This window comes from Mugil cephalus, chromosome 8 (genome assembly GCF_022458985.1).
Source record: "Mugil cephalus isolate CIBA_MC_2020 chromosome 8, CIBA_Mcephalus_1.1, whole genome shotgun sequence".
Taxonomy (NCBI): domain Eukaryota; kingdom Metazoa; phylum Chordata; class Actinopteri; order Mugiliformes; family Mugilidae; genus Mugil; species Mugil cephalus.
In genome coordinates, this window is record NC_061777.1 from 23,412,367 (window position 1) to 23,428,347 (window position 15,981).

General features: G+C 40.0%; 1 protein-coding gene across 1 annotated transcript; it reads left to right on the top strand.

The window, feature by feature from the left end:
- Positions 1-1,516: 1,516 nt before the first annotated feature.
- zgc:110329 (uncharacterized protein LOC550500 homolog) lies at positions 1,517-15,892 on the top strand. Its single transcript, XM_047592851.1, has 8 exons — positions 1,517-1,814; positions 5,941-6,126; positions 6,800-6,874; positions 7,017-7,112; positions 8,396-8,512; positions 9,834-9,884; positions 10,871-10,987; positions 14,637-15,892. Exons 1-8 carry the CDS (start codon positions 1,728-1,730, stop codon positions 14,970-14,972), a joined length of 1,065 nt encoding a protein of 354 aa, XP_047448807.1. The 5' UTR covers positions 1,517-1,727; the 3' UTR covers positions 14,973-15,892.
- Positions 15,893-15,981: the final 89 nt, after the last annotated feature.

The following is a 15,981-nucleotide window of genomic DNA, read 5'->3' on the forward strand; positions in this document are numbered from 1 at the left end:
GTGAGGCTGCACATCACCTGAAATTCAAACAATGAAACACAGCTACGAACACCGATCAGCCGCAACATTAAACCCACCAGTGAATCGCACTGATTTTCTCAATATGGTGCAATGTTCTTCTGTTAAACCTGGCATTTATGTGACATGTATTACCGCCTGAACATTGACACAGATCAAGCACACCCCTATGACAACAGCAAAGTGGTGTTCCTTGCATCCTGCTGCCATGTGCTCCCCAGATAAGCACCCATTTGCATGATGCAAAAGAAAATGCAATTCTTCCGTACAGACTAACTTCTTCCATTGCACTGTGGTCCAGTTCTGACCCTCACATAACTATTGCAGTTGATTTCGGCAGTGGACTGCAGTCAGCATGAGGACCCTGAATGATGGCTAGAACTCCACATAAAACAAACTGTTCAAACACGTCTTCGAGCAAAACTAACTTTTTCAGCAATATGTGCTATAGGAAATAATTTATTGGATCAGTCCACACAGGCCCTAACAATCATCCAAGAGCTTCAACCCTTTCACTGCTTCTCGCTTTCTTTCCTTGAGACACTGACCACTGCAGACTGGGAACAATCCACAAGAGTTCCAGTTTTAGAGAAGCTTTGACCCTGTCATCTAGCCTAGTATTTTGGTCCTTGTTAAAGTTACTCACATTCTTCCACTTGACAATTTTTCCTGCTTCTAACAATATACTGTATCTCAATATCTCCCATTCACTGACAGGTGCCACCAGAACAAGATTAGCAGTGTTATTCATATGATCAGGGATTATGACCAGTATGTCATAATGCTATGGCAGATCAGTGAAAATGTACCTCAATCTAGTACTATGTATGCGAGGAGAAAGGGAAAGCACAGTGTAGTAACAAAAGAAGAAACACCTAAGGAAGAAACACTCCTGATAATCACTTAAGTGACTAACAGATGACCAGCTTTTCAAAGGTGTAAACCATCTGTGAATGCATGTGAGATGCATGCCAAATATATCCAACAAGTGGTAGCAACAACTGACGCAACATGAAGCAAGAGCAGGGATTAGCCGTGTGCTGACTCAAGAAATAATCCAACACAAATACTCTTAGAAGCTTACATTATTTACATGTGTTTTTAGAACAGCTTTGATTTATTGCTGAGTTTACACGAGAAATGCAATTCTATACGTAAACATGACCCACCTCACAACTGTTTGGAAAGATAAAATTATTGTTTTGATTGATTACTTGATAATCACACCCTGCTAAATTTATTTAAATTGTTTCTTATGTTTTCAAATCCTTCCTCCGAAGGTAAGTTTCACACAGGGACTCATCTCAATAATGCAATAATACCAACTGCTTTATAATATTTAAACTTGTTGAATTTCTGTAAACTAAAAAAAAAAAAGGTAAAGCAAGTATAAGAGTTTAAACTAAACACTATACAATTACGTTTCAAAACTATTTAGAAGATAAATCCAATTCAATAATTGTGTGCACTGTCCCTTTAAGAATGTAGTCAAAACAAAGCGTGGCCGCACGGAAGTGGTTTTGTCTCGGTGGCTTTCCACAGTAGTGAGAAATGAGAGGTGCTATATATTTAAAACCAGTTAGCTCTCTCTAGAAATCGATTTGTATCTTAATAAGAATATTTTATTTTTCACTTATATTGTTGTAATATAGCCGGAACTAAAGGTAGGATAGCTAGCTAGCTCGTTAGCTCCATCAGAGCAAACAGTCATGCCGTCCTACTCTGAATTGAGGAAAACCAACAACTTCTACTATTTCATCAAATTTACCCTAAATGTCTACTCAATGCTCTTCTCGGTAAGTCTGTGTCCCGGTTATTAGCGTCTGTGTCTGTGGTATATCCCTCTGAGCTGCAACAGTGCCTGCTAATTGTAGACGTGAACCACCCAACACCGTCAGCGAGACATCTTTCCAAATTTCATTAACAACACTTGTGTTTAAATATTCCCTTTGCTCCAGGCACTTGCTCCAAAATTAGACTTATGCTTGGGCTACAGTGTGAAACGTTATTATGTACTCTACAATTCGGCACAAATCATTAACTAAAACTACAACTCTTTCTATAGCAATTTTGATTTAAATCACTGATTTGGCTCAAACACCGGCCAACTTCCATCTAAATGGCGTCACGGCGTGAGACGTGGTGTATTTGAAATTTTATTAAAGCAGCTGCTGTATGTTGGATTGGTTATAATCGGTATTTACCAGAATATTGCACTCATCATGGAAATGTAATGGGTTGTAATCCCAACTTTGTGCATTTGTTGTTTAGCGATAATACATTAAATTACCTTGTTTTTTTATAGTGGGATCTGGTGTGGAATTCTCCAGATGCTAGCTGGCTAGCTTGCAAGATAAGACATTATGACTTAATACACTGTTTGTGATCTTCAACTTTGATGTAATCATAAAAGATTAGCGGGCAGCATGATAATATCACAATATACCAAGATCATTGTGAATTGCAATGCATTTGGCAAAGAAACAATACACGGCTAACAGGCGGCACGGTGGTGCAGGGCGTTGGATCCAGTTAAAGGGATAGTACGTGATTTAGTAGTCTGCCGTCAAAAAAACTAGGTGGCTAAGGGGTGCTAAATCAGATTGCACCATTTAAATGAAAGTAATTTAATTTATTATTCAGAGCTGCCTGGTTACTTTGGCCAAGGTGGGCAAATAGGAAGTTGAAACTTCTCATCACTTCCTGCCTTAATGCCATGGCAACTTTAGACTGAGGCAGGTGATCCAGTTTTAACTTGAGATTTTTACAAATATAGAAATAAATGGCATAGATGTTTGAATGGGATAGCCAAGGTGAGGAACAGCAACAGCGTTATCTCATTTCAAAACACAGCTGTCATTTATTAAGCTGGCCTATGCTCAAAGTTCATGAATCTAATAAACTTTGGTTGTGCCTGGAGGATTTGTCTGTGCTTCCGCTTTGTCGGATCAGACCCTTATCATGCCCATCACACCACCTGCAGATCCACACTACTTTATGCTATGCTCTTTAGACAAGTGTTTGTATGTTTTAGTTATTTGTTATAATATAGTGGGGTGAGGTAACAGTCATCTACACATATCTGCTTCCATGAAAAAAATGGTTTAAGTGCGAATAAAAGCCTCAAATTTGTAATATAAAAGAGCCGAGAATATCCAGAACACACAGTACAACGAAATTTAGTTTACAGATATGCAAGATGCTCCAAATGAACAGTGAAAATTGTATTCAAAAGATAAAAATAAACAGTAGTAAAAAGAAAAAATATCTAAATCCATGTCAAAATGAAATGGAGTTGAACCAACTGTAATATAAATATGAAAAACAATATATATGAATACAAAATATGGCTATGGAATATACAGCAGTAACAGTGACTTTTGGAGAACAAATGTTGAGCATGAATGAAATGTACATGTTCCAAATGGTTTAAATTTTTTTTCTGTGTGAAAACCTTGGATGTGAGTTTTAGTCAAATTCTGCAGGAATAGTAAGGGAATGAGAAACGAGCAACTACTGTGCAGGACTTGAGGCATATTTTTGTTTGTTGAGCTGCTCGGGGTTTATTTGGGTTTTGCTAACTACTTAAAATGCTGGATGTGTACGTGTATTTCATGTTATTAAGAACTTGCATTTTTTCCCACAAACCCCCCATGTTCAGTCTGGCTTCGTGTTTCCTCCACCGCCCCAGTACCACTTACATCTCCAGCCTCCCAACCAGCTGTGTTCGTCAAATATATATATACATATATGTGTGTGTGTGTAGAGAGAGAGCCTAAAGCACACTATTGAGTATGACTTCAAAACATCAGTAGTTTGATTCCATTAGCACTTCACGGTCGCTTTCATATGAGCCGCCTCCCTCCTCTGCTGTCTCTCCCTCTTTACTGCTGTGATTTAGGGCAGTGTGGCCCGACTCGGCTCGACACACAAAAGCTCCTTTGGCCCCAAGCTAGCCATGTAGACTTAATTAAAGCTATCTTTGCCGTGGGAATGCTAAGTTTGGTTAATGCAATTTAAGTGGGATTCTAATGACAGGGATAAAGCTGCAGGTGTCTAATGGAATTACCCAGCCTCTCTCTTCCAGAGGAAATATGAAATAATGGATTTTTTTTGTTTCAACCACACAACATTTTTAGATAATACTACACATAACAAGCAGCTATATATATTTTTTATAGTCATATATATGATAGTAATTACTTCAAAAGCCACGCATGCAGTGTACAGGTCAGGACATTGTCACTATTTCACCACCATACTGTGCTTTATTCAAAGTGTAATGTTCTTCCATTCGTACCTAAAGTCTGCTGCTGAAGATTAACGCTGGCGTTGGATGTGGGAGCTGAGCCAAATGCAGTCAGAGCTTTTATGGAGGGCTGTGAGCAGTAAATGGAATTGAAGTAGATGGACCCCACTCTTAAGGCAGATTGCCTCTTTTTCCAATTGAAAATCAATAGGAGTGAAGCAAGCACGGTTTGTTACCTCCCATTTCGTAGCACTTGCATTAATTAAATAGAAACATGGGTGTGAGACTTGCTTTCACAGATACATCAGCATGAGATCTGAAGTTATTTCATAGTCTCCAGCTTGTACCAGTGCATTGAATTGTCCTTGGCTCTACACTGGCCGACTAGATGCAGTTGTGGAAAGTAGCTAGGTTTATTTAATCAAGAACTGTAGTCAAGTGCAATATTAAGGAGCTTATACTTGAAGGAATTGTTTACTGCTTGCTCCACTGAGCTGTATTCACTGGCTACTTCACTGATTAGGATTTGTGACCCTTTGCAAAAATAATAAGTAGCTCATAACTAAAAAAACATGTCTAAAAATTTCAGCTGGTTTGTTTAACTAAATAACTATCGGTACCTTCCAGTTTGTGTTGTCATCCACCCTAACCCCATCCACTGGTAGCTTGAACAGGCTGCGCCTCAGCTGGCTAAAACACAAAATGCAATTCAAACAGTTTCAGTATTACTGTTTTATGCCTCTTACATAATAATGAAACAGTCACAGGCGTTGATAACAACCCCCTGATAAAGATTATGTCAGGCAGTGAACACAGATGTATCTGTAGCTGATCAAGGCTGTAATGATTCCATCGTATTGTACCAAAATAACATTCTACTTCTGTGTCCCCAAAACGCTTTCACTTTTTGTTGCCTTCTGTCATTTCCATTCAGGATTGATTCTGGTATTTGTGTACGGAACCAGAGCGTCTAAGTTAAGTTTTCCCCACAAAGCGCCTCCTCTCCTCTTTCAGTCATGGCATCTTGTTAATGTAGAGCAGAGAGTTTAAGATGTAAATTGAGAGCGTGGCCATTAGTATTGCACCATGCACGCACAAAATATCTGAAGAGAGCATTTCCTGCCATGTGTTACTGGCACAACAATCGAATTCTACTCTGATTTGATCAAAGAGTGACGAAAGAAACTGAATGCAGGCCAGCTGATCTTAAGATGTGTTTTCCTTCTCCATATTCAGATTGGCATTGTTGCCAAGGCACGACTTTTGGCTTTTGGCTTGCTGCATATTGTGAGGATGCCCTTCACATTGCTAATTTTACATCCAGCCAGATGTGTCATGCATAGCATGACTGAGTCTGCTGGTGTGAAGGGAGGCATGTCCTGCTTTAAGAACCGACAAACACAATTAAAAACATTTTATTAGGCCAGATTTTAAAGGAGCGTTTCCCTTTGTGATATTTCAAAACATACAATTCTCAAAATGTTCAGGAACTATTCGTGCCGACAAACATCTCTTTCCGTTTGCCCTCTAATTACCTGTGTCTTGATATTGATGTCTCTGTTTCAGGAGTTTTTGACCAAAATTAAGTGGCAGGAGGAAGGATTAGTTGGTTCTATCAGGGATTTTCAAGGTCTCTACCTCTGATCTCTACACATCTCTCTTTCTCTCCCCAGCTGGTGGGGCTTTGTGTGCTGTGTGTGGGAGTCTACGCCGAGGTGGAAAGGCAGAAGAATCGAACCCTGGAGGGTCTGTTCCTTGCTCCCGCTGTGGTGCTCATCCTGCTGGGGCTGGTGATGTTCACAGTGTCAGTAGTGGGCATGGTTGGATCCCTCAGGGACAACAAGACCCTGCTGCACATGGTAGGGATAATGGACGGGGAGGTCCTTTTTTAAGTCTGTACACGATGTGTACTTGTGGTTTGTGTGTGTATGTGTGTGTGTTACTAACATTGTCCAGGCTTGTGATCTTCAATGAATGGCAACGTTTTGTTCCATGTTTAAAGTTCAAAAGGGGATCTTCTGCAATGTGTTTGTAGATGAAACAATTTGCCACATCTGAAAAATATAACCTGCGTTCAGTTTGCACAACAGCAATTTGTAAAACATTTAAACCAATAATCCAATTCCCTTTTTTCACCTCCGATTTAAAGGAGCAGCGGCTGGTTTAACCAATAAGAGAAACCAAACTGAAGTTGAGCAGCAGAGAAATATTATTATGGTTGCCATGCAACCATCTAAATTACTATACCTAAATAGCCGCAACTGGAAAAGGGGATTAAAAGTTAGCGCTTACGAGTGTGTGATTTCTAATGTTAGGATTTAATATAGAAGATGAGAGCTCGTTTTATACCAAACCAAACCATTAACTCAGTTTCCGCTAAATGAACAAAGCTACTGTCATTTTCTTTCAGTTAATGATGACCCATTATGCGTTGCTATTGGTTCATCTTGATAAATATCTGAGAAGTATTTTTCTAGTGTGATTTTGCATCGGGGCCATGCTGTAAGATGCGTTGTCTTTGTCTTTCCACAGTTCCTCTGTGTTCTGTGTGTGTTGCTGCTCCTCCAGGCAGTTGCCGTCACCATGGCTCTTATCTTTGAAAAGAAGGTAAACACACAGCAGCCACACTCCTGAACATATCTATACATTAGCCCAATGATGTCAGGTCACTGCTTGGCCTGCGTTGTGCTTTTTGACGGGCATTGTCTTCGTCAGTGCTGATAACAGATGTTGTCTCTGTTTTATCTAGACGTCGGCCTTGTTCCAGAGTAGTATACGAGAAGGAATAAAACACTACTACGACGACCTCGACTTCAAAAACATCTTGGACTATGTGCAAGAAACGGTAGTAGATATTTTATTTGGAAAATATTGACAGAGTGGACATGCATCTGGATGTACCAGAGATACTCGTAGAAACACGTTTTATGATATGAAGGTATGATCTGATATGTTCTTGATAAATCGGTGTGGGATAAAAAGACGCAGCCTTTAGGGGACTTTTAACCACAGACTCATAACCTCACAAATAACTGTCCCCTCAAAACATTTTGGAGCCTTATTGTTTCATTACATACTAAGGGTCTCCAATAACACACATACTTTAGGGCTTTTGGGCAACTCAAATATATTAGTCTTGATTGTGATCTGTTCAGGCTTATCTGTTTCTTTAATGAGCCAAGCGACTGTCCCTTCCATATCATCTAACTACTCTAAAACATACGCTACATAATATACAGTTAACTTTTAAAATGGCAAAATGATGCCGAAGGATGTGTGTGTTTGTCTGACTGGAGCAGGAGACACCAAGCGCAGAAAAAAAGGTTTATTTAGTAGTGGCAGCCTGCAGCTATGACATTTACCACATACAAATGAAAGGTTTCTTCTGCTCTCTGTTTGTTATGTTCCATCAATGTAGCTAAACATTAGTGTTAACTACAATCACAAATTCATGTCTTTATGTCTTTATGTATTAAACTTCAGAATAGAAAATCTGCTGATATGGGCATTTAAACTTTGGCTGTAGGTTTAGAAAACACTACATCACATCTCAGCTATTCTTTTCACAGTTTGGAGGCTTTGTACTAAGGGATGGTAACAGTTTTTCATCGTCAACTATCCTCAGTAGAGAGGGCACTAAATTCGTCTTCGTGGCTAGTGCCAGTGCTTTTCTTTCCTTTTCACTGCTTGTACAAATGTCTTATCTGCACAGCCAGTGCGGTTCCGAGTTTAACAGCATGCACCTGAGGTCAGGTGATCACAGAGATAGAGGTGTCTTGGAAAGGTCTTAACACGCTGGACACTTGATTGAATTTTCTGTGGAGTGTTTGAAAATGATAGCCTTTAACAGATTGTTCGAGGAAAAGTCTTCACATGATCACCTGCTTTCTACTGTAAACGTCAGGAAGTGGAGAAAGATAGTTTGTCCATCTGGGTCAGGGAGGTGGACAGAGTGACGGGGATAGCGAGGGGAGGATGTTTGTGAATGAGCTCTGCCTCAAATGTGATGTGAAACAGGCTGAAAATCAGAATCACTCATCCTTGACGTTTGTTAATTTTAGGTTACTGTCTGTTTTGATGTCGTACTCGGTTTCTAATAACTTGCCTTCCCACTGTTTTATTCTCTAGTTTTCATGCTGTGGAGGAGATGATTTTAAGGACTGGGGAGTCAATCAGTACCATTTCTGCAATGGTACTGGACCACTAGCGTGTGGGGTTCCATACACCTGTTGTGTTCGCCGCAAGGTGAGTACTGACACTGCACCGATCATGCAAACAAGCCACAAGGGGCATTAAAGTGACATCTGATCAATCATCGGACGTTTACCCTGCATCATTAGCACTTCATGAACCCGTGTGGAGAATCAAATTTCAGACCATATGCATCACACGGAGCGTGTCCGAACAATCAGCTGATATTTAATTTAAACTGTAACTGATCCACGTATGTCATATGGCACTAATGAGCTACTGTGTTATTTAGTGAAAACAAATACATTCTTACGTAACAGTCCTGCACTCAATCTTAGCTTCATGAAGAATAAGGTACACATGGTTAGTTTAAAATAACTGAGAGAGCCAACAAAATAAAAACAAAGCGAAAAGAAAAACAGGTTAGGGGAGGTACCACACCCATCAGCTGATGGTGAATCAGGTGTGTATTCAAAAGGGAACACTGTTAAAGAGAAACAAACAAACAATGAATGAATGGAATTAATTCTTCTGGAAGGTAAATCTACTACCAGCCACTGATATTTGAAACACTTCCTTTCCCCCGCTTGTATATTTGCTCTCTGGAATCCGGACCACACATAACGAGTGCATATTTGGTCGTTTAGGAGGCTCCAGACTCCCAGCTTGCACAGTGGACTGTATGTAGATTAAATCAGGCTCTCTCTCTCTGCAGAGTCATCTGATTTTCTCCTCTGAGATGAGGGAACATTTTAGAGAATCCACTTTAGCCAAATATCGACACCATGTGATCAGGAATGAGTAGCTGTGTGTCTGACACTCGCAGACGTCCTAACTGATAATCTCATACCCTCCCGCCCTAAGATTCAGACCCACACATCAGCTCCACTGGGTTAGTGATGTCTTAGTTTATCTTAAGCAAAAAGAGACACTTGTTATCTACACAACAGAGCTGTAATTGATTGTGTGTCATCTGGGTAAAAGGAGACGTGCTGCAATTTGAGGCTATGCGGCCTTTGGGAGATTTTTCTCTTTAAATGAAAAGTCGATCCCTCGTGGCTCCCCTCCATCCTCCATCTGCCTCCAGTATCATTTCTGTCCCTGGGTTCAAAGCACTGATACGGTCTCTGGAAGCAGTGGAGCTGTGCTGGAAAAATTAATGAGAGAACCATCCAGCACCCTCTCCTTCGTACACGCACAGATAGAGTTGATTTAAACGGCTCGACGTGGGCCAGCTTTCTGCTGTTATCAGTTTCTTCCTGTCAAGGCTGAAACCGTTTTGCCGAAGCTCAAGTTTATGCTGTCGGGACGGTGTTGTCTCTAGTCATCTTGGCTCGGTTAAAACCTTGTGTCTAAATTATGGCTCTTTGCGCAGGTGGGCGAAGTCATTAATACCCTATGTGGTTACCAGACTCTGGACAAACAGGTAAGCGAGACAGGACTAATTTAGTCCCTTGGTTTCTGTTTCCCGTCAAATTATATTGACGGTGTTTAACCAAAAAACAGTCATTTAGTTATTATCATGTTATACCCACTGACTGGATAATGACTGGTGTCAAAACATCAGTGATGTGTTCCTGTTTTTCCCTTCACCATCTTCACTGTTTTTATTTAAGCAACATGTTATCATAAGAACACACATAATCAGTGTAACTATGACGTAAATCCAATTGGTTCAGTGTAAGAAACACAATTGGCCTAATCTACTGGCCAAAAAGAAAAGACATCATGATAAAATGCAAAAAAAACTGCCTTTACTTCAGGGCGCCAGCATACAAGCAGGAAAGCAGCCCCTTTCACCTGGTGTAGTATCTGTGCCTCCTTATATAGGCCAAGTAGCTGTAACACTGAGAATATAAAATATGAAGTAAGGAGGCCTCAATAATAAAGTATCCCAAATTACTGAAACCATTCCCAAGTATTCAGTAGTAGCGGTAAAAGTACAAATATTTTTTTTCTTCAGTAATGTGATGTCTGGGCTCTTGGTATAGGAAAAACACACACTTCTCAGTAAATGCTGAATGTGTGTTGGGAATAAAATGATGGTCTAATATGATATCCCATTCCAATTTTTCATTACCATTAAAGAAGGAATCGTGACAACAGACTTTACTCACAGTGTTCAGTCAATGGCTACAACAATCAGAACTCAATAAAACCAGTATCTCCTAGTTGTCACACCACAGCATCTCCCCTGTAATATGTGTGTAGATTTGCAGTCTGGTGTTTTGTGGCTTTGAAGAACTAGCCAGGCCCTTGGTTCAATAAGCTCATATCACAATAAAAGTTTTTGATTCTGTATCTATTGTTCAATCTCTCATGACTGAAGTATTGATTCCTGCTCCTGTTTTTATTCACAAACTTTCAAATGTACAAATTCCTCTTGTTGTCTTCGTGTGGTCTGTGTATCAGCGTGAAACCGTGAACAACCTGATCAACGTGCGAGGCTGCCTCCACGCAGTGAACCTCTGGATGAGTGACAACATTGGAATAACCTTTGCACTCAGCTGCGCCATTGGACTGCCACAGGTAATTGAAAACTCACGGAAAGGAACTGAGCTGTGTTTGAAACCGTCTTCTAAACCGAATGCACCTCTCCAGCTGACACTGTTTATCAGAACTAGAAACCCCCGGCTTCTTTCTGAAAGATAATTCACATTTTAATTTTCCTACTTGGCAAATAATTTACTTTTCCTATGCTGCATGGGAGACATCCCGGCATGCACTCCCAGATTGTTTGCTTGTGGCATAACTTTAAATTTCCATCAACCCGCTTCACTGGCTCAGGATTTAGCAGCTTCACAGCTTTTTATAAACCTGGCTTTGTCTACTTCACATTGCAGTGGCCACAAAGCTTCATTTGCATAAATATACATTTGTTGTGACCTCAAACAGCCAGATAAACAGCACTGGGTCTCTCCAGCATCACTGCTCCGCGATAAATTGCAGCACATGGCACAAACTAGTTAAAAAAAAAACTTGTGCTTTTGCAGTGTCACGATGAATTACTTGCCAATCCTTTAAATTGCTGTGGCTTTTCTTTCAGTGTGGTACTTGATGCATGTGTTTCCACCCAAACATAGATTCTGTAGCAGTAGCATGTGGTTTATGTGCTTGTTTGTGAGTGCGGTTATGGAGACAATCATGTCGGCGCGTGCATATAGGCCATCTAACGTTCCCACATTATCCAAGGAAACAATCCCATAATATGCGGTTGCGTCTACCTTGCTACACGACAAAGGAAAATGAAGTGGTGTTTTCATCGCTCAAACAAATCCCCAAACAAGCCCATGAGGAGGAAACAAAAGAAGAGACAATGCAAGATGGAAATAACAGTGAAACAAAAAGGAACATTTATAGGTATAACGTTGAGAGGAAAAAGGATTTCCTCTGGTTAATTTTCATAGTGAAGCTGCATCTCTATTTTCGTTGCTGCTTCATGGAGCCTTCACAAAAGAATCATTTCTAAGGTATAATTTAAAAACTTCCCAACCTGTTCATAGTATAAAGCAACCCGCCTGCCTGACACCACAAGAGGTGTTGGTTTCAGTTGATTTGAATAAATACTTTTTCACTTTGGGACATTTACTTGCTTTCTTCAGATTTTCTAGTTTCAGAATTTGAATCATCTGAAACAAAGGAATCAAATAAAATGTATGAATGTCGAGGGCCAACGAGGAGGGCAATTTGTTTCAGATGATTCAAATTCTGAAACTAGAAAGTCAGGAACCGTAATACCTTACTACCTGTATATCAATGGTTATTTCTTTATTTTTTATTAAATGAAGTGCTCAATGGGTTTCACTTGCTAATTTAAAAATGTAATACATGGACGCCGTTTGAATTTTGATGTGTGAACCTCCCTGCAATCTGCCATTTTTGCAAAGACATTTTATTAAGGTTAGGATTTGAACATACAGACACTGCACCCCCTGCAGCTTCAGACGTGAACAGAGAACCCTGACTTGGATGAGGTTAATTAACAGGGAAGTTAGACACCAAGGTCTATTTCCCTTTGCCTTGATATAAGGTCACGTTTGAGGGAATAGAGCAGAGCTGTGTTTACAGACCTTCTTCTCATCTTCTCACTATGTTCTAAGATAGGAGATCCATTCGGGCACAGTGCTTACCACCTCTGCCAAACCATTTCTATCCTATACTTTAATGTCACATAAGTAGTAGCAGCATATGATCCTCTCTTAACTAAGAAAACTGGAACCAGAAAGTCTGAGGTGTTCATCTGCTACATAGAGTGCCATATTTAACCCGATGAATTCTTCTGTTTGTATGTGTCTCAATAAATCTGTGTCAGATCTTCAAACTGAATTAGGGTTAGCCAGTAAATCACCAGTGTGAAAAAGTAATCCCCGTCTTGTTAGATCAGCCAAACCCTTCTGATAACTGGCGATCATTCTCTGACATCTCTGTGGTGGAACTTTGTCCCACTTCTCTTTGAAGAACCGCTTCAGATCTTCCACACTAGAGGTTCTGTGAGGATGAAGTGCTCTCTTAGGGTCCACAACATCTCAACAGCGTTCAGGTCCAGACTTTAAATAACCATCACAACTGTAATCTTATTCCTTTGGAGCATCTCAGAGGTGGCCCTACTCTTCTGCACACAGTTGAGCTGAAACTGATGATGCTCTCAAAAGATCTCTACTTTGAAGTTTCATTATATCTTCATTAAATTTCATTATATCTTCTTCTATATTAATGTGTATCCCTCTATAACTATTACGATGATTGAAGAAGATCCTCCATAATGTCCAGAGTCATTATGCCCATATCAAAGTATGTCAAATCTAAAACACTTGACCATAGGACAGTCTGTTGGTTATAAGGACAAAATTTATGGCAGAGGGAAAAGTCTTAATAAAAGCCCCTAATTATGATGCTATCCCAACTATTAAAAACTATTTAAACAGTATACTGCACATAGAATAAGATCATTTGTCTGTCTTTAAATTAATAATGCAGATATTGGATTTAGCGAAGTAGCAGCAGCCTGTGCAGTTCATATAGATGGACACTAAACAAAATACTTTTCAGACATGGCTTTCTAAGGGCAATGTTGCCAGCTAGTGCTTATAATGTTAATCTAGTTTTTTGAACTGCCCTTTTTAAATAAATAATTGTAAAGTTCCATCTAAATATCAAGAGCACAAACATCAGATTTTATAAAGTAGCGATGATGACAATAGTTTGATAGCCAACAAAACAGGTGACTGTAAAAGCTCTTAGAGTTCTTAAGTATATAAAAACAAGACCACACACAGACAGATTCCATCCTCAGTTAATGAGATGAGACCTTTTTGTCAACATCACGCCTCTGAAAATGTTCTATTGAAGTGACGGTTTAACTGAATCGAGCTGTGAGCGATCAGGCTGATGTGTCTATAGTCCAGCTGCGTCCAGTTCTCGGTGCAGTTAGTTTTGGATTTATTAACTACAAATACTCTTTCACCCTGGCACAGTTGGCATAGGATTAACTTTTTTTTCAGTGCACACACTCATCAACCACAAAATTAAAACCCCTGTCCCTCCAAAACAGTTCTCACTCATTGGGGAGTAGGGCCTTTGGGTCCTGTGGATTGAGGCGAGTGGCCTCTGTGGGTCAGGCTTGTTCCATCCCACAAGTACTTACTCAGAGGATATGGGCATTTTAGAAGTAGGACCAACACTTTTTCCTTTCCTTTTCTTTTTTTTTTAAACTGCTGTTGCTGTGTGGAAAGCAGTATTGTCATGCATGGGATGGCTGCTACATTTCAGAAGAATCATTGCTGTGGGGTGGGGGTCTCTGGTCTAGAGAGATCCCCACATGAACACCAGAGCCAAAGGTTTCCCAGCAGAAGATTGCATTGTAACAATGTTATTCACCTCACTGGTGGTTTTAATTTTTTGGCTGATTGGTGTATTTATCTTAAAGCTTTTACCATTTTTACATTTGTTTATGTTGAATTTAAAGCTCTGATAGTTCAGTTAACAAAGTAAATACTGCTACAGGCAGCGTATATGTTGTCGTGGTGGTTCACCCTTGTGCTGTAATGTTTTATTGTCATCTATTAATTTGCATAACATCTCTTGGGCTGAACTTAATAATTAGTGAAACAGTAATTGAGCTGTAAGATGACACACTGAGAGTATCTGTACTAACTGGCTCCCACGTCTCTCCTCACAGCTGCTGGGCATCATCCTGAGCTGCATCTTCTGGAACCTGCTGGTGGACATGAGCGAGTCGACCGACATGGTGGACTTCAAGCTGAAGAAGTCTGAGTTTGAGTACAGCGAGCTGGACCTGGCGGGCGCTGGCTGGTGCTTGTGCCTGCCGAGGGACGGCGGCTACCTGCCGGTCCCTGCCGCTGAGCCTGAACTCGACCCTATTGACGCTCACCTGGAGAAGCTCAAGAAGCAGCCGCCGCTCACACACGCTCAGCTGCGAGAAATGCAGCAGTCCAGGTCGGCCACGGGGCTGGACGAGGTGGACGTGGGCCGCAAGCAGAAAAGGGAACACTGAGCGGTCTGTTCTGCCCTGTCTTGCCTTTTGGGTTTTTTGCCTTTCTTTTCTGTCATCGTAATCATTACATTTGTTTGAGTTGTGTTGCACTACTTTATGGTTGAGCCTGTCAGTCACTGGATCAGGTGAAATTTTGATCAACAGAAGGGATCAAAGGTACTTTGGCACTTTGTTGATGAATTGTTTTTCAGCAAAATTTGAAGGTACAACATGCAACTTTTGCTTTAATTTTTTTTAATAAAAAAATCATTTCGTTGTCTTCTTTGTGACTCTTGATCTTGGAGGATTTATGGCATTATATCTATTTTATTTAATTTAATTTTTTTTATCCTTTGAAGTTGAGCTGTGTCTCATGTGCTAAAGCTTACCTCAGGCTATTTCTGAAAATAGCCCAGTAGTCAGAGGACTGTACAATTTGGTGTATAAATTAATGGTAGCTCGAAAAGGTGTTTTTCAGTGTCAGAGAATAGGAATAGCCAAGTATGTTTTGCGTGTAGCGTCTGTAAAGGATGTAAAAAGTTTGTGTATTATTTGGTTTTACTATGGTTTCTATTTGATTTTGTGCAGTGTACATTGTTAAGACTGACAGTTGTGAAATAACATGGGATGCATGTTTTGTACTGAATATGAAATAAGTTTAAAAAACAAAAAACAAACAAAAAAAAAACAACAAAAAACTCAGTCTACATGTGAAGCCCTTATCAGGGAGGCTTCAGTCTTTCCATTTTTTAAACTAAGCTTTTTATTCCTTCCATCTTTCAAAGGAACAACTAAAGGGATTATCAAGACTACAGATCCAGTGAAAAACAACTCGATGACAGTTTTTGTATCTGAGTTATGCACAGTTTTGAGCTTCCCCTTAGCTCTGGCCTTGTATCAGCACTACTGTTCTTGTCAATAAAGCTGAATTTGTCTACTGATTTCTTTTTGCAGGATTGTTTCTTTGCATATAAATGTAATAAAGAACACCATGAGGTGGTCCAGTAAAGAAAGCTCATTCTCACTTGAG